Source organism: Palaemon carinicauda, chromosome 44 (genome assembly GCF_036898095.1).
Source record: "Palaemon carinicauda isolate YSFRI2023 chromosome 44, ASM3689809v2, whole genome shotgun sequence".
Taxonomy (NCBI): Eukaryota; Metazoa; Arthropoda; class Malacostraca; order Decapoda; family Palaemonidae; genus Palaemon; species Palaemon carinicauda.
The window spans coordinates 50,901,277-50,924,422 of NC_090768.1; the positions used below are offsets into that span (position 1 = coordinate 50,901,277).

Below are 23,146 nucleotides of genomic sequence, written 5' to 3' on the forward strand. Positions count from 1 at the left end.
GGTAAGGGTAGAAGACTCTTTAGCTATGGTATGCAGCTCTTCTAGGAGGACACTCCAAAATTAAATCATTGTTCTCTAGACTTGGGTAGTGCCATAGCCTCTGTACCATGGTCTTCCACTGTCTTGGGTTAGAGTTCTCTTGCTTGAGGGTACACTCGAGCACACTATTCTATCTTATTTCTCTTCCTCTTTTGTTAAAGTTTTTATAGTTTATATAGGAGATATTTATTTTAATGTTACTTTTCTTAGATTATTCTACTTTCCTTTCCTTACTGGGCTATTTTCCCTGTTGGGGCCTCTGGGCTTATAGCATCATGCTTTTCCAACTAGGGTTGTAGCTTAGTAAAAATAATACTCCAAACACTTCTCTTCACATTTGCCATAATTCTTTTACTTTCTTTTTAACTGCTTTCTCAGTACCTCCTTTCTCTTGTTATTATTTATACCAAGTTGTTAAACTCATTGATCGGTTTTGGCAATGTACGTGTCATTAATTACCCTCTAATGTTCTAAACCCTCTAGCATCCCAACTGCTCAGTAATACTTCTTGAAACTTTATCTCCTGGTTACATGACTAGCCTCTACGAAAATTCATCTTAGGTAAAATAGAAATACAGTATCATGATTTATATGGTATTCATGAATTAGCATAAATTAAGCCCTTGGGCTTATAGTATCCTACTTTTCCAAATAGGGTTGTAGCTTAGTAGGTAATAATAATAATGATAATATAACTGCTTCCAATCATGAGAACTTGTCAAATCAATCAGTAATTTTTAGTACTATTGTTAAAATGGTCAATTTGATTGATGAATTAAACTTAATACAATAATTTTCAAGTGTATCTCTCAATGGCTAACTTAAAGCTTAAGTGCACATATTGAATTGAGATCAAACGAGTGATTTCTCTCACAAAGAAAAGCATATAAATCCAGTGATATTACGAGATCCAAACCTTCCAATATCATTGGTTTATGGACCTTCTTTACCAATTTGAGCAATAATGTCCAAGACCATACAGCACCTATTTTCTGAGAAAATACCAACATATGAACCTTGAAGTTATTGTTGGGTTTGATGATTTAATATAGTTTTTCGTTGGAAAGAATTTGTCATGGGCTGTGCAACGTTAGACGTTATCGAGATCCACTCTAGATCTGTGTCCTTTTTAGTTTGATTTAACTTTAATCACACCAAAGAACAAAATATTCATACTAACCAGTAATTTATAGAGGCGGTAGTTACAGCAAACCATTCTTGCAGTTACATGGTGAAATCAGTTAAAATCCTCTTGAACATACATTCAAGAAAATTCGTTCACCAACAAAAGGTGATATGGTCACAATCTCTTAAATTTCAAACAAACTAACAAGTCAAAAGGGACTTCATTGTCATTACTCTTACCATACCTTTAGATGATCAATAGGATCCTCTGCTTATTTAGGAACAAAAAACTTTACCTGTTCCGATATCCATAACATTAAATTGTAGACAACAGATTAATCTCTCTCAAAGGCAGTGACAAGGTACTGTATACTGTACTTTTCCCACCCTGAGACTAAAATATTTGGCAAATGTAAAATAACAGGAGAGATAAACAGGACAAATAAAAGATTAAGAAGTACATGTGCAATGGCACCAATGTTAAAGGGGGAATACCAAGCACCAAACCCAGCTCTCAAGTAATCCAGCCCCTCAGATCAGCGGCAGAGAGCAAATCAAAGACTATCCATCAGCTTCAACATTAACTGCCAGGATAAAAATGAAAGGGCAGGAAAGGTCAAACACTGTTTTGGCCCATACTCACCACATGTGTTGTAAACACTCGGAATTGAAAAAGAAAAAAAAAAAAAAAGTATCAAATAAATAATTTACATTACATTTTTTTCATTGGAAAGAGCTACATACACCATATTTACACATCAAATTGTTATGTCCTACTTCCCAGTCTCGTACCCATCAACCAAACAGTAAAGTATCTGAATGTATAGGTTGTCACCTTTAACATATAAATTATTCACAGAAATGACCAACATATGCAATTCCACCAAATCTTATCTTAATGTCAAGATTTTTCCAATAATTTTCTCCTCAATTTCCAAGCACTAGAGCCAGTCCATTATAAAAGGGATTTTGACGTAGGAAAAATATTTTTGGGCTCGAGCAACTTCTACAGTATAATATTTCTGCGATTGATATTACAAGAGAATTACTATCAGGTATCACAGGGTTCCAACCCCCGAAAATGACTATTTGAAGATATCGTGTATAATCAGGGACGAATCCTAAGATAACCAAAGATACCTGCAACCCAAATGAAGAAAATCTGGTGCAAAGTGTTAGCAAAGGACACAAAATTTAGGAAGTAATTTTACATTACGACGGGAGTTGCAAAGTTAAGAGCTAGATTTCATAAATTGCACGAAAATGGATCCAAATACATTTGACAATCTTATCGTGAAACTGGAACCTACAATCACCAAACAGGAAACTAATATGAGAAATATTTTTGTGCTGAAACCCTATTACAGGCAACATTACTTCATCTGTCAATAGTTTGTAACTTTACAAAACTTCAATACAGCGAGGATTTCAAAGCAGGGTTTGTGTAAAATTATACCAGAAACCTAAGAGATCTATGATGTCCTGAGGAAAGAGATTTCTTCGACTTGTTAATCTGCTGAATTCTTATCTATGTTAATGCAGAGAAGTGCTAGGTTTTGCTTCGCCTCTTCTTCAATAGCTATTGATATTGGGATAAAGTTATTTTCGAAATTGCTGCAACTTGTGCATTATGATCTCTATAAACATTAGCCCTTGCTTCCCAAATGCTAAAAGGATGTTGTTCGAACAACTACCAAGTTTAAAGTAGCCATACGGGATCAATAACATTTAGAAATTTTTAAATTTTAAAGTGGAGGATACAAAGTATATCGCTGGCATTGGTGAAAAATATACTTTATATGCCAGGCAATGCCATCTCCCCAGTCTTACCCAACAACGAGCACAGTTCTCGCTACTTCGGTAATCATACAAAACATCTATATTGAACTTTGTTTACTGCTTCTAAGATTTGGACGTCACCTTAAGCAAAGTTCGTCTTGTGGACGGAGCTTTAGGCTAGCTTTGTAAACTTTGCTTGGTGTGATGTCAGAAATTGAGAAACCAAGTGCAAACCTTAATAAAAAGTTCCCTTATGGTGGGAAATTATCTAGGCATTGCCTGGCAGGGCGACTCCTTGACAAATTAGTCTGCTAAACAAAATCCAAATTGAACATCCTTCATTTTAATACTAAAGAATTTAAGTCTTGCTTAGTATCATAGTACTGGATTATGTTGAGCATTCACATTACTGCCCAACCTACCTTTATTCCATTTTTGTACATGTACAGCATCCTTTTTCAGGTAAATATTTTCTTAAACTTTACCATCTACAACAGATTCTCAATTCTATACGATCAGTGGAGTATAATGTACCGTAATTATAAACTTAAAAAATTATTACCATGATGATTGATTTTGATCTTAAAATCAACTATTTGTTCCAGATGCAACTAGTTAAATCTACTCTGGTCAGAGTTGACGCCATTTCGCTTGCTTTACCAACATCTTTATTTCCATTCAAGCCTATATAGGCAGGGATTTTATTTACTTCAACATCAAAATCTCAATCATATAAATAATCTTCAATGAATACAATCTCTTTGTCTAACCATACTTGCCAATATCATATGCCTCAAGCAGGACACCTACAGAGTTTATTAGTTTCACCCAGAAGTAATCATACCCATAATACTCAATCATATGTAGTAGGTTGGCCAGTGCACCAGCCACCCGTTGAGATACTATTGCTACAGTTATGGGGTCCTTCGACTGGCCAGACAGTACTACAATGGATCCTTCTATCTGGTTACGCTTAACTTTCCCTTTGCCTCTGTACCATGATCTTTCACTGTTTTGGGGAAGGGTTCTCTTGCTTGAGGGCACACTATCTTATTTCTCTTTCTCTGGTTTTTTTAAAGTATTTATAGTTTATATATGAAATATTTATTTTAATGTTATTTTTCTTGAAATATTTTTTTAATTAACTACTTTTCTGATACTTTCCTTATTTCCTTTCCTCACTGGGCTATTTCCCCTATTGAAGCCTTTGGGCTTATAGCATTTTGCTTTTCCAATAGGGTTGTAGCTTATCAAGTAATAATAATAATCATAATAATCCAGAAAGCAAAGTGACAATCGTTATAACCCAATATCTGTTTCATATGAAACCCGACTATTTGTAGACTTTTGCAGCTAGAAATCATAGGCATGGGATTCAGGTTTGGCCTACCCCAAGCCAAAATTCATCAAAACTCTACTTACGGACAACTTCTTGGAAGCAACGAAGTTTGCGAGTCGAGGGCCTTCTGTAGTCGTATAAAGGCCAAAGTATTCGGGCTTAAGGGAAACTAAAATAATTAAGCCGGGGATAATAAAACCATCCGTAATAAATTTGTACATTTATTACACAATTAATAACATCTCACCTTACTAGAGTGAAGAGATAAGAGTTGGAATGTGACCGGACAACCAACGTACTCCTTTAACAGCCTCACAATTCTGTTTTGAAGAAGTTGATATCACTCCTACACTAAGATGAGCAAAAGAAAAATTTTTTGTTTTGTTTTGTCACCCTAGTATTACATTCCAATGATACATGATGCAAAATTGACTGTATGGAAATAAAAGTTTAAATTGACAAAAAAATAAAATAAACCTGATACAGCAAACATTACATGTTTTTTTTTTTAGTTATCAATACTCTAACCCTAATAAGAAAATAAATTCAAACTCATCATTTACCAACTACAAAAGTTCGTGAAACCTAAAAACACCCATTTGGGGACTTCATAACTGTTTAGGGCTGGGAAGAGACCGAGGGAGGAAGCTTAGAAGGGAGATTGAAATTGAGGGGGTCACCTGGCTAGCACAAAGCGGTGGCAGCGGCGCAATCACTCTGACCTTAGAAAAGTTCTCGAATTTACACATCGCAGCTGCAGGCGGCAACGTCTGAAGCAGGAAGAGGCACGGGGGACACGTACGTCGGTCTTGATGCGGCCCGGTACCTCGTTGCTCACAGAATATTCCCCTGCAAAAGCCCAAGGAATAATTGACAATAATAATTTCACTATATTTTTCACTTAAATAATTAACATCATTAAACAAACTGATAAGCTAGACATAGAACTCTTTGCTCTACTTATATCCTTTTCATAATTATTCCTTACAGTATAGATAAGCATCAGATGCTTAAATAAACTTGAACACTATGCTGGTCTATTTATTCACTATGAGGGAGAAAATATTAATTGGTAAAGCAAAAACATTTTTGGCAAAGTAGCTAAGTGATTATATGTGTAGATGTTCTGGTGAAGTAACTATATGCTTATCTGTGTAAATGTATACTGATCTGTTAACAACAGTGGTGGGTTTAAACAAACACCCTCACCCTTGACAACTTGTCAACTACTTTTATACTAAGCAGCTAAACCTAAATTCTTAATCACCATCAAATACTATGTGTAAAACAAATTATGTATTAACATCATGATACCAATATAGTTGGGCCCAACAAGCAATAAATTTCATTCCATATTTTCTACAATTATATATAGAAAAAAAGAGAAAAATTTAAAGGATTGCGGTTAGGCACGTTTTCATGGTCACTATAAAACACCCACTTACCTCTTAAAGACAAATTAAGTGGTACAGAAAGCCTTGTTCGGCTACACCAACGACAATAGGCTCGACTGGTAAGACAGGTGTGGTCAAGAAAACCTGAATTATTGGATCAGGACAACAAATATGAAATAAATACAAAAGCTTAAAACAATACAAATCAATACATCCCATAACTTTTAGACAGGATGATCAAATTCTGAAAACTCTTGGCAGCTATAATGTGTGATCAGTACATTCCTTGCTAACGTTTAAATCTGAAACTTAGAGTAAAAAAGTAGACTAGAACTCTCCCATTTTCTGTTTAGAATTAAAATAGCAAAACAAAGTTTTCAAAAGGCCTTGTAATTAACAAGGATTTCATTCCTCTGAGAGTAGCACTTATTCAAATTAGGTTTTCATTTACATTGCAAATTGGCAAAAATGCTGATGGGCTCAAAGCCATTTTGTCTCTGTCCATCATTAAACATGAAATGCCAATCACAATATAAGTTTATAAGAGTACTGAAAGACAAGAAACGACTTTTAAAAAGATAGGATGAGATGCTTAACAGTATCATTTATTATGTTTATGACAATATGACTTTAAGAGTGATATCCCATACCTTTCTGGAGCTGTCCTGCACAACATGAAGGTGCTTCATAAACTCCAATTTCAAAATTATCCACGGGGGGAGGGGGGATCAGGGGCAATTTTTCCTTTAATCTCCACACACAAGCCCCTGTGCTTTCTAAGATAGGCGTGAATAACCCATCGCAATTCCCTCGCGACAATACAATGTTTTCATTCGCTCGTAACATAACAGAAAACTTAATCGTTAAACTTAAGGTAATGCTTACTATAGCTGCTGTAAAGAAAAATAATTTACTTTTCAAATAAACTAGCAAGAAAATACACAATTTCCAAAGAGTACCTTGCAACAAAACGCTTTAAGACACTGTGCCTATGCAAAACAACCAAGCATAAGGTACCAATCATCCATCAAAACGTGAAATGTAACTACATCACAAAAGTGCACTAATCAAAACTTGAGGTTTGATTATAAAAAAAATCTTATCAACTGACAATATAACGCAATAAAGGACAAAATTTCTGCAAATAAAAGGAAAAAATAATAAAAGCATTTACAATAAAACCTACGTACTGGCATTTTATATTGATCCCACCCAAAACAACATTGCACCATTGATGTGAAACTGGTTTATGGAATAAGAAAATCAAGTACTCAAACATGCATTCAACTGGGGTAGTTCCAAATGGATGAACTTAAGCACTGGATATTTCAGTACTTGTTAATAATCAAAGAGCAACTTTCATTGGAAACTATCAATAACTTTTACATCTTTCCCTACAGTGAAAGAGCTCAAGGTACATGCAAAGACAAAAGCAAGTGACTGAAAAGGACAAACTACTTGAATGCGGGTATAAACTTCAATCAATTTTATTTGTCTTGCTGTGAGTAATGTACATAAGATCCTCTTGCCAGCTGTGATGTTAGTTATTTCCTAAAACTTTTAATCACACCAAGAAAAACTTATGATTAAACTACCTCAGTACAAAAAAAAACTTTAATTTTTTTGGTTTAAGGTTGAAAAACCAAATTCTTTGGCTGCTAACATTTTTTTTTGCATTCAATTCTTTGTGGAATAATCAAAGAATGACTGATTATGTCAGTATGTTTTAATGTTTTAACACAGGTGTGTCATTCCCATAAATTAAATACAAATACCTCCCAGGAAGTAAAAACTTAAAAACTGGGTTGTATTTTTCAGAAGTTGTAGTTTATATTTCCAACTAACACGAGCCCAATTACAAACGTACAACCACGAGGAACAATAGTACCAACAAAGACACTTAAAACACTTCCACTACGAGATTTCAAAGAGAGCCACGCAAATGCAACACCTACAAAGCACCTCTGATATCAACATTAAACACATCTCTAATCCCTTGTCATAAAACACCTTTGTAGGTTGGAACAACTAAGGCCATGAGTAGTGGTGTATTAAGAGCACAGATATAATGACAAACTTTTCCATTGTACAAATCAGTACACTATATCAATATCTCGGCATCTGAAGCATGCAATGTAGGTACATACCGGGTATTTGCCACATTTATCTCTAAAAACGATAGTCACAGGTTCCAAAGATTAAATGGCAACATTAATTATGATCAACCTTTACCCTTTAGATTGGATGAAAAATGTCTACTAGACTCCATGAGATTCACATTAGACCAACCTAATAAGAAAAACGTTTTCTAAATAAATAAGATCAGTCATGACTACCGTATATGCTTAGCAAAATGAAGTACCTAATTCAAACCATTAAAACTTCCATCAAAAGGTTAAGAGAATGAATGATATAAGGACATCATCATCTTGCACCATCTTCCATGTAAAGGCAGGTAATCATCAAACCTTAAAGACTATCTGCGTGGCTTTAAATTGGAAGAATTCTCCTACTGCTAAAATAAATCAAAGTAATAACTCTATTATTATCTATCAGTTGAAGATGTATATAACAAAACTTAACGCTTAATGTATTATGAATAAAATGCTCTTATTTGGCTATAGTTTTTATACCTTCTCCTTAATGTGCTAAGTCAAAAACTAAAAGCCACTGTGCAATGTCCACACACATTTTCCCATTACCAAAATCCACTCGAGGCAGATTATAAGGAAAAGCATTGAACCTCTGCTGTACAAATTCAATAGCCTTAAACTGTCAGTTTATTATATTACAGTAATGTAGAGGGGCAGTGCTCACACTGCCTCATTTCAAAAACTATAGAGGATACAAAAAGGTTTGTTGCTGCATCAGTTTGACCCACGCTTAATGCTTTAGTCCTGTACTTTTCATTCCTTCCCTCAGGTCTCTAATAACCGACCATATTATTAAACTTTACCTTGTTCCATTTTCAATTCCCGATCAAAAACTTTAAGAAAGACCCACAAGCGTTTGGCAACGTGACTTAATGGTCTTGTCGTAGCATTCCATATCGTGTACGTTATACAGTTTTGAAAAAAATTCTTTTAATTTCATTAAAATTATGTGGTGAAGCCTTATAATTATTAGATTAGAATAGAGTTGAAACAATTAATAATAAAAATAATAATAAAAATGTAGAAAACCCAAGATATCGGAGGGACTACTGTACTTTATCTTGACTCAATGAAAAAAAAAATAATACACTACCCTAATAATGAAGACAGAAATTTTGTACCTTATAATGAAGTGAGAAGCTTTGTACCTTATAATGAAGAGACAGAAGTTTTGGAGTAGAAATGTAGACTGTTACTAGTTTGATGAAACACTTCTGGTAGAGCTGCAATCCTACATATGTCAGCAATACCTGTATTGCATCAAACAACATTCCTCAAATCAATGCCTGTTACATGTATTTAAAAAAAAAAATAACTTTTTAAAGAGCACAAACAACCAATTGACAAACCTGGTAATACAATTAAGACAGAATTCTACGACATATATTTGCAGTAAGGTTCTCAGAGAAACAATACACTTTACTTCCCAGAAATAATAGATCGGTGATTTCCTACTAAAACCACAACGACGTTACTATCACTAACATCAACAACGGAAAGTACAGAAAGCCAGCGTGAAATATTAAGTAAGGATTTACTGTAACCTTCTCTTTATACAAATTATTTGTTCTTTAAGATTATTTGCACTTAAAATTACAGACTGTAAAGATAGTGATAGCATACAAAAATTTCATGTATGTATGCTAGTTCCAACAGTAATGAAATACTTTCTAACCTTTGTATAAATATCATGCAACCTGAAAGTAGCACTACTTACTCTCACAATGATAATACTCTTTTCGTGGTATCTCGTTTGTCTTAAAATCTTTCAATCAAAGTGCTAAATTTATAACCCATCAATTTAGAGACACACTGAATGCCAGTAATCATTAAAATTTTCATGGAGTTACCTAACACTTCCTTATAAATATTTGTCATGTCTCCATACAAGATAAATATTTGTACTATACAGGAGTATTTTTTTTTCTTATACATTGAGTATACAAAACTAACACCTTCCATTCTTCAATCAAAGTAGTTTGGTAGAAAGGCTTTGGGAAAAAATAAATTGCCCTCTAAAATATTGAAGTCAAGTGTGTTGACATGATAACACAAGTGAAAATTACTGTACTGTATTACAATTTTTAGAAAAAAAGTTTTATTAATCAAATTACTTTAATAAACTGAAAAAAGTAACTACAGGCATTTACTAAAAATAGAAATGTAATAAAACTGAATCGTATACCAATTCAAAACTGTTAAATCTACTCAGGTAATGAATCACAAGTTACTCATCAGTAATAAGAAACTCATTTTCTCCAATTAAATGACAGTCATTCAGGGGAAATTAATCCTATAACAAATTGAATCCTCTTCAACTGTCTTTTGTTCATCTGGATTGTATCATTTGTACTTCTTCCAATAGATTACATTGCATACTATTACTACTGAATTTCTTTTATTCCTGTTTGCACAGAACAAATTTTGATACTAGAGTATAAAGTTTTTCTTACAGATTTTCTTTTATTTCTTCACTCATTTGTTTAATTACTTTCATACTTTCTTTCCCCTTCATACTTCTTTCTACACACAAGTACCTAATCAGCTTCCAGCAGTGTGTTAAGGATGCCTCCCCTCATATAACAATGAAAAATTTCATGTCCATCGACTTAAATTATAATAAAGGTAAAACGACTTCCACATTTATTTTTCATACCAACTTCTCAATGGGTTATTTAAATTTTTATTCAAGTAACTAACCTTCGATCTGGCAATTTCAAATGCTGCAAATCCACAAAGATTTATTTCTTCTTACTGCATAATCTCAAAAACTCAATTCGGTTCTTATGTAGACCTTTAGTTCACCTACTAAGACTGGCATTTTTCAGTATTCCAAATAACCTGTTGATAGATACTTCTTCTAGTGACCTTCCTAAAGACAGCCCCAATCGTCATTTTTCTTCCAAGTCATTTGGCCCACTTCTAATCAAATAATTTCACCTTTGACCAGTAAGAATCATCAAACAGCAAAGAATTACCAATTACTAAAAGCCATTGGTAATTGAATTAGCAACCAAAGCAGTAATTATGATATAGCTACTCCAACATGTCTTGCTACGCTCTCTCTTAAGACTCCACTTCTTGAATCTCTCAGGACTGATAAAAAATATGACACTAAGGGTTATATTAAATTCTAATAATTCTGTTGATTAAAAAATACATTACTGCTACTTAATTTTTGTACAGAAAGCAGTTACATAATGAATAACACTGCAACTGATTTTTCAGAACAGCTTTAATGAATGAAAATCGGAACACTGCTAAGAATTTGAAATACTGTATACAAAATTTACATAACCTCTGTGCTTCCATTTAAATTAATGACATAACTCTTAAAAAGATTAATTTTGACATCCAATTTCTTTTTTTCTTACAAAGGTAACATGTTAATAAATCAAAAATTCTTTATATTTACATGATTATTACAAGCATCCAAGACCATCAATATATGATGACAAAAATAAAGGATTCCCAGTAAGACATTCAGTCAACTTTTAATGCTAAAGCAATGCCATTCCACATGCAATATTCATATGTGGTCACGAAGTGATTATAGACTTGACTCATAAACCCTTTTACTATCAATGGACAACATTAGTGTACATTAAAAAAATTTCTTTCCATAACTTACAAGTCATCATACATAAATATAAGAAAAGTAATACCAATCAACAAACGATAAGAACTTTTGATGCTGTATGAACGATGATTTAAAATGTATCACCTTTGAAAAAAAAGTAATCTGTCTTACAAACCTTTAAGCAAATAATCTTGATTAAAAAAGGTAAACCATTTAAAGTATTTCAAATCCTCTGTACCGTGAAATGGAGGTATGAGTGCAAAATGCATAAATGACTTAGCAGGGTCAAGTATGAATAATTTACGACGTAAATAACCCTTTCACCAAATTAACAAAACCCTTGTTCCTTTTCCACTGAAAGACAAGACAACAGATAAGATCATTCGTACCAAATCTACTTGCAAGTGACCTTTATCAAAGGTAAGAACTGATCAGAATGGCCAATGTATGTTGAGGAATTATTCTCAATTAGCAGGGACCACAAGTACCAGTTGATGGAAGGTGAACAAAACCATCATAGCCACTCACCTGTCGAAGACCCTGTAAGGGAGAAAACCGACAAAATGCTAAGCCACTTACCTCAAATGGAGATCACTCACTGCTTAAGCCTTCATGCCCCCATTTCAATCGTCTCGTCTAAGCCTCTAGATTCTCCCGCTCGATCTCCTCCCTTGAGCCATTTACGATGTCAGCCACCAAATGGGTTCTACGTCCTAAGACAAGGCGTATAAAAAAATTTCATCAGTATAGGAACAGCACATATCTCCTAGGGAAGTTTGAAAAACTTTAGATTCATTATCAAACAAAATTAATACTAAACTTCTTAGATTAAATTGCAAAAGTGTAGCTATGAGTCAATTCTACAATTTTTTAATATATTCATTATTAATAAACAGTATTTCTGCATATAGATCTAGCACTTTGAATATGGATGTGGCAGTGATCGGAGTGAACAACTGCCGTATATTCTACAATACAGAATAAAGTTTACCTATAAACCCTGTTAATTGTAAGAATATATTTTTTCTTCCCCGACAGAATACTCACTCTAAACTACCACTCCCTTCTGCGACCAAAATCTCTCTCTCTTTCACGGTCCCGGTCCCGCCTGTGGCTAAAAAGATAAGAAAAACATTAACCTGGCATAGAAATGGCACAATTTTATAAAAAAAATAATTAAATATAATGTGTAAAATTGCTTCTATTTTAATGTTACTGCTCCTAACGGGTTTTACTTTAATTGTTCATTACCAGTAACTCTTGTAGTTTAGTTCTTTCCACACTAGGCTTTTTTTCCTTGTTGAAGCCCTTGGGCTTACAGCATCCTCCTTTTCCAACTAGTGTTGTAGCTATTCTAGTAGTAGTAGTAGTAACAATAATAGCAGGTTAATGCACTTTAGATAGTAAAATTGAACAAACTTACCTGTCCCTGTCACGATCTCTTTCTCTTCTATCTCTCTCTCTATCTCTATCTAAAGAGAGTGTACTTCTGGTATCGTGTGAACCTCTGTGCGATCTAGACCTGCTTCTTGACCTTGTTCTCGAATGTTTTTCATGTCTGTCATGCCTGTCTCTCCTGTCCCGGTCACGATCTCTACTCCCTCGCTCCCGACGTTCACGGTCTCTGTCATCACTGAAACCCCAGGATGTCATGCATTAATTTCAAGACAAGATTACGTATCCCAAAACATTTCACGACACGATTACGTATCCCAAAACATTTCACGACACGATTACGTATCCCAAAACATTTCAAGACACGATTACGTATCCCAAAACATTTCAAGACACGATTACGTATCCCAAAACATTTCACGAGAATATTACGCATCCCAAAACATTTAACAAAACCATTACATATCCCACAACATTTTACAAAACTAGTTAGTGTGATATCTCTAAAACACCCTGGGGCTCGAGAGCCAAATCATTTGGCGAAAAGTTGGCACCTTCACAGTCTGGTATATTTGGATTATTTTATCCTTTTATGAATTTAGTTGAGAAAATTTCTCTTAATACGAAGTTGGATTATTTAATTTTCCAGAAAACACTACAAAAGCCAAGTAAGAACACTTAATATTAACTAATGAATGGTTTAATCAATTAATTGATACTGCAATACTGTACATATAGGAAACAACTGCGTTCTGAAAATCCCTTCAGTAAATTTAATAACCACAAGCAGATTTTCCTCATTACATACAAGAAAACAACATTCAAATTATGAAATTAATTACTTTGATGAAGCTTACCTACAAGTCATACAGCCTATGTCTATAAAAACCCTAAGACTTCTTGGACTATTACTTGAATCAAAACCTTAATCTTCAGAAAAATCTTCTGATCAAGGAAGAACTTACCCTCTCCTCCTCCTCTCCTCGTCTTTCCTTCTGTCTTCCTTTTCTCTCTCTCTCCGCTTCTCTTCTTCGAGGAGTGCTCGATGTCTACTTTCTCTATCCTTTTCTCTTAAAGCTTCCCGTTCTGATCTCGCTTTCTCTCGATTCTGGGAAGACAAGTGAGACTGCTCTTTACATTTACAATCAATACTTGGTCCCGTAAACTTTCTTAAATAATAAATGTTCCCTGATCAGTAGGGTCAAAACTGAATATATTTCGTTTTACAATAACAGCAGAGTTATGAACCAGCAATTTCTCCATATAAATTATACGTACAAAATATGTCTCTAAACATGATTTGAATTGCCCAATAATTGGTCAGTACTGAACAAACATTCTTAAGATACTTCTATATTCCCCCCACCAAATAACCAAACTCAAAAAAGCATTTTAACTCGTGCAAGAATTTCAATAAAATTAGCATATTTCTGTTATGAGAAAAATCTTAAAAATTTAGTTAATGAATCAAATATTAAATATATTAAAGCACAAAATATTTCTCCTTAATGAATAATTAAATCAGAAACACTTTTCAATTCATTAGATGTACAATGAATTATGCATAAAAATCACAGAATTCCTTAAATGTATACACAAAATTTCTCACACTGTAAAGTCAACCCCAGCCCATTTAAAACAACTTTAAACCACAGTTGGCGTAAATCATGGTTTGAGTATCATAGAGATGGAAAATGCTGGCATAATAGTTCCTTTGCTTTTGTAAAACTTGAACAAGTTTTGAATATCTACTCACATCTCTGATTTCCTGGATCGCTTGTCGTAACTTAGCAAAACCAACGTGTTGCTTGCCTGTTAAATGGTCGTCGATTCTTTGTTGGGCGTCTCCAACGATCAGGAACGCACCACATACTTCACACACTTCCATCTGCTTTTCCTGTGATGCTGCCATTTCAGCAGCCTGAATATTTCAAAAATTGTATGTTAAAACACTTGCCAATACAAAACAACAATATCACTATCATAATATAGTTCAAGCTACCAAGTGTTAAGGACCAATTTCTACATTAAAATAATGGATATGAATGTGACAGCGTGTCTTGCATAGTTTTGCTGTCACCAGTTGTACCCTTTACTGGTATTAAAATATGGCATTGTAAGAGACAAAGATTTCTAAATAACACACTAACATACGTACCCTTTAAATATACATGTTACTTTATAAATATTGCAAGAGATGAACATGGTTTCCATGCAATAAAATAGTTCATCTAACATAAGTCCAAGTCCAAATGTACCCACTATGAATATCCTTTATGGCTTAACACTTTCTGGTACCACACTTGAATAGTGTTTATTGCATTTTGATAAAATTAACACTTACAACGGCTGGTTTCTTTACGCTAAACCTATCACTTAATACACTAACTTCCATAGGAAACCCATAATAATTACCTGATGCCAAACTGAATTTTCATTGCTTCGGCGAAGGGAATCTCTCTCCTCTCTGAGTTGGTCACACAGCTTTAGAAGCCCCTGAGCCTCCTCTATATTGCCTTCACTTCCAAGGCGCTCTGCTTCACTGACTAGACCGGTTATTCTTTCAGACAGCAGTTCTAACTGTTCGTCAACACGCCCATCACCCGTGGTACTGCTGGCCTAGAAGTGAAAACTTCATCTAAGAACAACAGAAATAAAAAATCTCCAGTCTTTTCTACAAGCTCAAAAGGACAGTTACTTCAACTCAACGCTCCCCTCATTAAGGTACATCCCGATACTTACCAAGGCATCTTTAACCGAGAGAGATAAACGCTGCTTTCCTTTCTTAATTCTTTTGTCCACTTCTGTCAACATGGATTCTGCATAACGTATAAATTCATCTTCAAAGGCAGTTCGGCGATAAGAATTGGCAGCTTCAAACTCTCTCTTCAGGTCTTCATCATGGACCTACAAAAAAATATTTAGAAACAATTATTTTCTCTAAAATACTGTACAGTTTCTGTATATCTACAGTATAAATAACTACTGTGTTCAATCTCCCTTCAGATAAAAGCATAAGAGTACTGTACAGTACTGCTTTATATGTCATTCTCATTTTACATATGCTTATAAATTTCTGTGCACTTCCTGCCCAAATCCCTATCCGGTCTCAGTGCTCACCTATGACCCACACACCTCCCCTCCTTGATAACTGGGGGATACAACCTTCTAAGCACACTACAACCATGGACCTTAGCATCTTTTTTCTAGTCGCAACCTATCAAATTTTTCATTTTCTTTCAAAAAGAGTCTCCAATTCCAGATATATGAACCAGTTTTGTATAAATCTCAAGTGAAAAGTATTTGTAGTGAGCTAAGAAAAGGTCCTGCATGCTTTAAGAAAGCAGATATTCCCATTTCTTAGAAGTCTAGCAACCTCCTTCCATTTTGAGAGGGATATTACTAGCTATTACCCAAACACACCTCTGGTCCTAATCTCTTGACCTTTGGCCACAAAGTCTAAAATAGCCTACCTATTCAAAGATGTGTTCCTCTATCATAATTCTAAGGCATTCCTTTCCATTTTTTGTAGATCTGTTGAACTTATTGCACGTAGCACATACAGCATTTGATTCAAACCTTAACACACCAACAACCTAATGGAGTGCTTTCAAAATTGTTTTAACAGGAGGGGAAATGAAGTAAGGACCAATCTTAGTTATATTTATGTCAATTTATAATCCTTTTTCTATTCTATTTCACCTTTCTATCATTTACACATTTCTACACTACCTAATAATGATCCAACTCGGCTATCTTTTTTAAGAGACTCACAAATTTCCAACAATTTCTGTCTACATTAATAATTCTGATGGGCAAATTTTCTACACCTACTCTGAACTCTCTTACTTTCACAAAAGACAGAGAGCTAATTGATATTTTGTGGACCCTGTTCCTTTCTTCCAGAAATCCAACCGAACTATCTTGGTACCCCTGGCTACCATAATGCCAAAATAAAAACTGACAACCCAATATACAGTAATTCATTGATTTTCATGATGGATAATTCCCATGCTTTGCTTTGTGAAACTTGCTTATCATCTTCTTGCCAAGTACCAAGTCAAACAGAGATTTTTACAGTATGGTACTGTACCTCCTTAATTTTCCTTTCTGAAAAGACTCCCATCCATAATTCCATACTATGATCAAGTTATTTACTGTCACATTTACATTAGAGTTTATCTTCATCCTTACGTATTCTTGTAATACTTTCCACCACCTTTAAGTCATGCTTCTGCCTTTCTTGAGTTAACATGTTCTAGTTAACTCAAAAAGCAGTGTAATTATAGATCTTTCACATCCAATGGGGCATTGCATACTGGAAAAACCTCTACTAGTTGTGACCATAATAATAAAAAATATCGCTTTATACAACCTACCTTTTCACATGGACCAAGATCAGATTTTGTGTTGGTAAATAAGTCATGAGGACAGAACTTGACCAGAAAATGACGACACACCTGGAAAAGAAAGGCAGTTTAACAGAATGATCCAAAAGATCCTAGTCACGAGATATATTAAAAAATATAAGGTCGTCACTAATAATTACAAGCTAAAAAATTGTACAAAAAGGGAAAAACATTGTTAAGTCACAAACCACTGAATTATCTACAAAATGTACTTAAATTGATGTCCCCCAAATTATTCCAGATTCACTTTTCTTTTATCTGAAATATACAACTGTACAAGAAAATCTATCCACTCCTGTACCCTCTAGATTCCCAGTTATGTCTCTACCTATAACCCCAGTCTTCCTGTGCCTGTAGCAGCAGTGAATAGCTTCTAACTCAATCCATAAATGTTGGCCTTAGCAAAGATGACAATCAACTATTGTGATTTCACTTTCCATTTTCTAAAATTAATCTTAATTCAGACAATTTCAAAATGACCTTGAAGAAATTTTATTTCAGTAATTAACGGACCCTGAACCAAGCTCTGAAGTTGCCTAGTTTTCAGATCACTGGCTACATCAGATAAAACAATTTTCAAGTATGATAGAGGGACTTTCTCATCACTGAGAATTTAACTTCTAGTGGTGATCGCTTCTTTTCAGTAGAGAAATGTTTTGTATCTAATTTCATTACTTTTATTAGAAGTTAAAGTTACGGCTGGAGTTATTTTTAACATGCTAATGAATTAAGAGTTCTCATTTGACTGATCTTTTTAACTTATTCTCCCAAAGGGACAACAAAGTTCAAATTACTGGTCTGTATTCTATTTTCATGCTTTCTACTTCAAGGTTTTCATGTTGCTACTATATCTTGAGCTAGACTTTGATAGTAGCTTTAGCTCTCCACAACCCAATAGCAAGTTGTTTCACCTATCATGACTCCACATAGATACCGTCATTTTGTCTTATGGTTCTACGGCACCAACACTTATCTCTCCCAAACACTCCACGCCACACCATTATGTGCCTACTTCTTATCAGCAGTCTTATCTCTTCTTTTATTTCCCATTCACTACGTTTTAGTACTTTTTTGTTGAGTGAAGCCTATCCTATTTTTAGAAGGATCCTGTTACTCATCCTTTAAGTACCAGCACAGTACCCCCTTTCATCATTTTCCTCTTTAATGTTAGTGATATTCATTTAACAAAGTATTTCAAGGTTCAGCTCTGTCATTTTTTCTTGGAAAATTTTGTGAGAGCTTGCTTCATTGTCCAATCTGGACAAAGTATCACCTACTGTATTAACACATTAGTGCTGTAAAATCCAGTGTGTAACAACCCTTGTATGGGTTGTGAGCATTGGAATTTTTAAAGTGGAGTACTGTATACTTTTGCACAGAAGAGCTTGCAATTGAAAAATATCATAAGATTACTGCAAAGTTTTCTTTAAATCTACACTAGGAGGAGGTATAACTCTTCATCACATTCCATTAAGTAACAGTGCGTGTCGATTTCCCTACAAAGGGAGTCCGCTGTACTCTTCAGAAGATACATGTTAAACAAGTCTCAAAAAACACCTTAACCTCTATCATGGATACACCGACTCATAACTTTGTATCTCCAACACCAAATAAAGACACAGACTTTGTCACATGTTCAAATTCACAAACTGTACACTACGCCCCAGCTATATACAATCATACCCATGAGTTAAGTTTGTCAAACTGATTAATTTTAATATTTTTTTTATAATCCCAGATCAGTTGCAATATGAGACATTACCGCAATTACAAGGCTACATCCTAAGCCGGCAACATTCAAACAGTGTTCGAGACCGTGCGCTTTTAGGAATACAGTACTGTACTGTACTCTGCTTGAGCAAGTTTTTTCAATTCCTCAGACCCCGAGGTTGCTCTTTTGTTCACCAACCCTATTCATAGCTCGACGTTCTACATACGCCTTTGGAAGACTTAAGGGAATTTTTTTAATGTTGAAGGGACTGATTCTATTCTTTTTTTCACACTTATTCCTAAATTAAGGGGCCGGTCGCCTTATTTGTAGCTCGATTAATAATTTAGCAAAAGTTTTCACAATTGCATGTCCTTACAGTCATCAACTACAGATATTGGCGGTGGGCCTAGCCTCTAACTAAATAAGTCTAACTGCAAGGCAGCAGTTTCCACAGTTTTTGGTGGTGGGCTTGGCATTTTGCTAAAAAGCAAGACTAGAAAGGAAGCAGACGAGGTTATTCTCTATTAGGCGTTCTCGAAATAAGTTATTGTGGTTAGAACCAAAGGAATTCAGACTCAGTGACTTTGAATGAGGTTAAGAGTTGTCAGGACCCTTTGTTTGATTACATGTATATTGTACCTATTTGGAATTGCACTCCTAATGTACTTTTTTTTTTTTTTTTTTTTACAAACTGAATAAGTAAATGGGTATTGTTGTGGCAAACCACCCACATTGAAGGCAAATTGAAGATCACATGATCATTTATAGGAAATGAGGGTTTAGGAGTGGAGCAACACAATAACAAATAATTAAGATCAGATGCACTTGTTTAGGCGAGTCCAAAAAAAATTTATAAATAATAATGTGTAGTGTTTACTGTGACGTGTACATGATTTGGAACATTTGGTCCTTAAAATAGTCCATTTTTGCAGCAAAATGCATGGCACACAGCAGACACCCCATTGGATAATTTGTGCGAATACGCGTGCATTTCGTTCATAAGCCAAGTGGAGTTCGTACTGTATGTAGAATATAGGGACAATCACTGACAGAACAGTAATTTCTAGTAATTTGGTAAAAATAAAAAAATTCCTGTTTTCTAACACACTTCTGTTGCTATTCAGGTATGTCCCAACCATTCATGCACAGAGTGGTCGTACTATGTACAGTACAGAAGAACACTGCGATGACCTTTAACAGAATTAATTTATAGCTACAGTATTACATAAATTAAGGGTATTCTTGGTTTTGCTTTTTTTCAATACATTTTACAACAAAGGAAGGTACAAACATGTTGTATCTAGTCTGATAATGAGTAATAGAAGGTACTGCATGCGAGAACAGAGGAGCCTGGACAATGTTTTTGTGAGCAAAGCGGGACACAGTGGAGCAAAGACCTCTAAGTGATTAAATAGTAATGTACAGTAATTCAGTGGACCTACCTACAAAAATATGCTCAAGTAAGGGAGGGGGGGAAGTGAGGAGAACGTCTGTTGTAAGATGACTACGAACGACTAAAGAAAATATGACGGAAAAGCTTGTTACTTTCGCCGATGAAGTTGGAAGGTGGTTATATTTTACCAGTTTATGTATTTATTTGTAAACAGCTTCCTGACCACAATTTTAATCTTACATGGGGATTAACTCATGTAAAAAGTCAGAAATTATCAAATTTTGGAAGGTCAAGGTCAAACAAAATGTGCAATTCACGTAATCAGCCACAAGTTTGGACATCGTTGTCACAGAGACTTCAAACTCGATTCATATTTGTGTATGAAAATCCATGCCATTTAAAACATGTTAAGGTCAAGGTTGAGAAATAAGCTGCCACGGCCGATGTCTGCGCTTTACTGAATGACTAGTTTTTTATGCATCAGGAAGGCCCGACGTTCTACAAAGGCTTAGGCATTTTGACAACTATATCTGGTAGAAACTCAGTTTTTCATTTAAGGTAATCAACCCCGCATACTCTGAAAAACTATCGATTTTCATCAAGTTAGTTTTAATAACATACGGGGCAGAAATAGGGTGTATATAAAGGAGTTCTTAATGTTCTTGAATATGACAACTAGCATAAACCTATCATTTTTCAGTGATAGTAGTCAACACATCATAACTGAAGAACTATGGATATCCATCAGTTGTCATCATCAGAAATGTCCAATGTACGAAGTGTAAACCAAATACTAGTCTCATTTTAGCCCCATATATTATTGTGCCATTCTATAATTTTACCAGAATCTATCCTATTTGTATACATATTAGATCTTCCAGCCAAAACAAATCCCCCATTGCTAACTCATTGCCATTTAAAAGCATGCTATACTGTAAGGTAGGAAGTTACCTTTACCATTGGAATTAACTATAAGCAAAAAAAAATTTTTAATGACAATTTTTAATAATGAAAGGATAGAGTTTTAAACCCTGTCTCGGGTTAGCCCACATAATGACAATTTTTAATAATGAAAGGATGGAGTTTTAAAACCTATCTTGGGTTAGCCCACATCTATGTAAAAGACAAGATGACATACCCAAAAACCCGAATAGTTATATGATAAAAACATTTGACAATCCTATCATTGTAAAAATTACGATTATTTAAAGAGAAAAATTTACTTGCACACGAAAACGATCTTACAAAAAATAACGATATTTAAACTACTGTGCAACGGAAGAAAACTTGGGTCATAACGTATATTCATGGTAATAAAACAAAATGAAACTAGCCTAGGTGTACTTATGATAGTTAACTGGCAAAAGCTGAATTCCAATCCATGAGATCTAAACCTACTGTAGTAGGCGGGCAGACTTGGTTACGATTATAAAAACGGGACAATTTCATCTCTTCGAAGCCTACCATTTAACACAGGATTCCCTTTAGCCTGCAACTGGCCTATAATTAATACCGCCGCCTAATTATGAAGACACAGTAGAATTAATCAAGACGTGTCCGATCAGAAGATAAAGTACAGCACAACAAACACAAATCTAGCCATCGTACGAAATGCCAATTTTCACTTAATAGAAAAAAATAGGCTATAAATGTATTAAATGGTAATGGATATACATTACCTCTATAGAATCCCAATGCAGTCTCGAATTTCTCTCGTTAGGGAGGACATTTCTCGTCCTTCCCATTAATTCATCCAAGAGCGCAGCTGCGGCTTGCGTCGCCATCTTGTCTACACATGGGACAGACGTCGCGTTCAAAAGATAACTTCTGTTTAAAAACGCAAAACAGTTTTGAACTGAGTGTTCGAACTTGGGATGGCTTTATTAGTTGTAAAATACATCTCCCCATTTATAACACTTAGAATTAAATGCAATTGGGTTTTAATTTGCTCTCTTTTACTAAAATAAAAATAGTGGTTTATTATAAACGGCGTGTTCAAAAGACTTCCTTTCACAAACGCAAAACAGCTTTGAACAATGCAATGTTCGAACTTCAGGAGGTTTTATATATAGTAAAATACATTTTCCCAATCATAACACTTAGAATAAAATATAAAAGAGGTTATAATTTTCACTTTTAATACAATATACAAATCGGTTTATCATTCTGTGCACAAACGCAAAACAGTTTTGTACTATGTTGTGTTCGAACCTTTGATGGCTTTAATAAATGTAAAATAAATTTATCCATTTATGATAAGCTTGAAATAAATAGTAAATGGGTTATAATTTGCACTCTCTTTCTACAATAATTATTGTTTATCATAATGATAAACTACTTCTATTAACGGGAAATGTTTTGTCATGAAAACATTACGTGATACGTTTTCCTCGGGTGCGTTTCACAAGCCTACAGACATCTAAATTATTGGAACATAAATCCCAATAAATATAGAAGGGATGTAAGGATTGATATTACGATGTTATACAATATATACAATTTATACAATATATTGCATTAACTAGACGATGAAATATACAATATTGGTAGACGTTTGGTATTATATTCTTATGATACAAATGCATACACCATTTTTCATTCATGAAAGCGCGCGTATATTTGTAAACAGTTTCGTGTAATTTTTAATTGATTTTTTCATTTTAAAATACACCTCGTATCTAAAAGTGTCACTTGTGTCTCTTATATGGGATAAATATATATAATTTCTTTAATGTTTTTATTCTGCAAGTTCCAAGCCATTAGAAGAGGAAGAAGAAACCTTAATTATAGCTTCAGAACAGTCTTACATAAGCGGTCAAAAACGACGTA

General features: G+C 34.4%; 1 protein-coding gene across 2 annotated transcripts; it reads right to left on the reverse strand.

Moving 5' to 3' along the window:
- Positions 1-4,490: 4,490 nt before the first annotated feature.
- On the reverse strand, positions 4,491-22,139 carry LOC137634312 (luc7-like protein 3). 2 transcript variants are annotated; one of them, XM_068366674.1, is made up of 10 exons: positions 21,997-22,139; positions 17,184-17,264; positions 15,547-15,711; positions 15,220-15,423; positions 14,561-14,725; positions 13,770-13,912; positions 12,833-13,042; positions 12,457-12,523; positions 11,989-12,122; positions 4,491-5,131 (listed from the first exon to the last, which is right to left on the reverse strand). In XM_068366674.1, the coding sequence occupies exons 1-8, from the start codon at positions 22,099-22,101 to the stop codon at positions 12,463-12,465; spliced, it is 1,134 nt and encodes a 377-aa protein (XP_068222775.1). In that variant the 5' UTR covers positions 22,102-22,139; the 3' UTR covers positions 4,491-5,131; positions 11,989-12,122; positions 12,457-12,462. The 2 variants fall into 2 exon arrangements, with proteins under 2 accessions (XP_068222775.1, XP_068222774.1); XM_068366673.1 differs by having other exon boundaries at positions 13,770-13,930.
- Positions 22,140-23,146: the final 1,007 nt, after the last annotated feature.

Coding starts and splice junctions, on each gene's coding strand:
- LOC137634312 (XM_068366673.1), bottom strand. CDS start 22,101: ATGGCGACGCAAGCCGCAGCTGCGCTCTTGGATGAATTAATGGGAAGG. Junction 13,931..14,560: donor CGATCCAGGAAATCAGAGAT/GTGAGTAGATAT, acceptor TGTAAAGAGCAG/TCTCACTTGTCTTCCCAGAA. Junction 12,524..12,832: donor AGAGATCGTGACAGGGACAG/GTAAGTTTGTTC, acceptor TTATCTTTTTAG/CCACAGGCGGGACCGGGACC.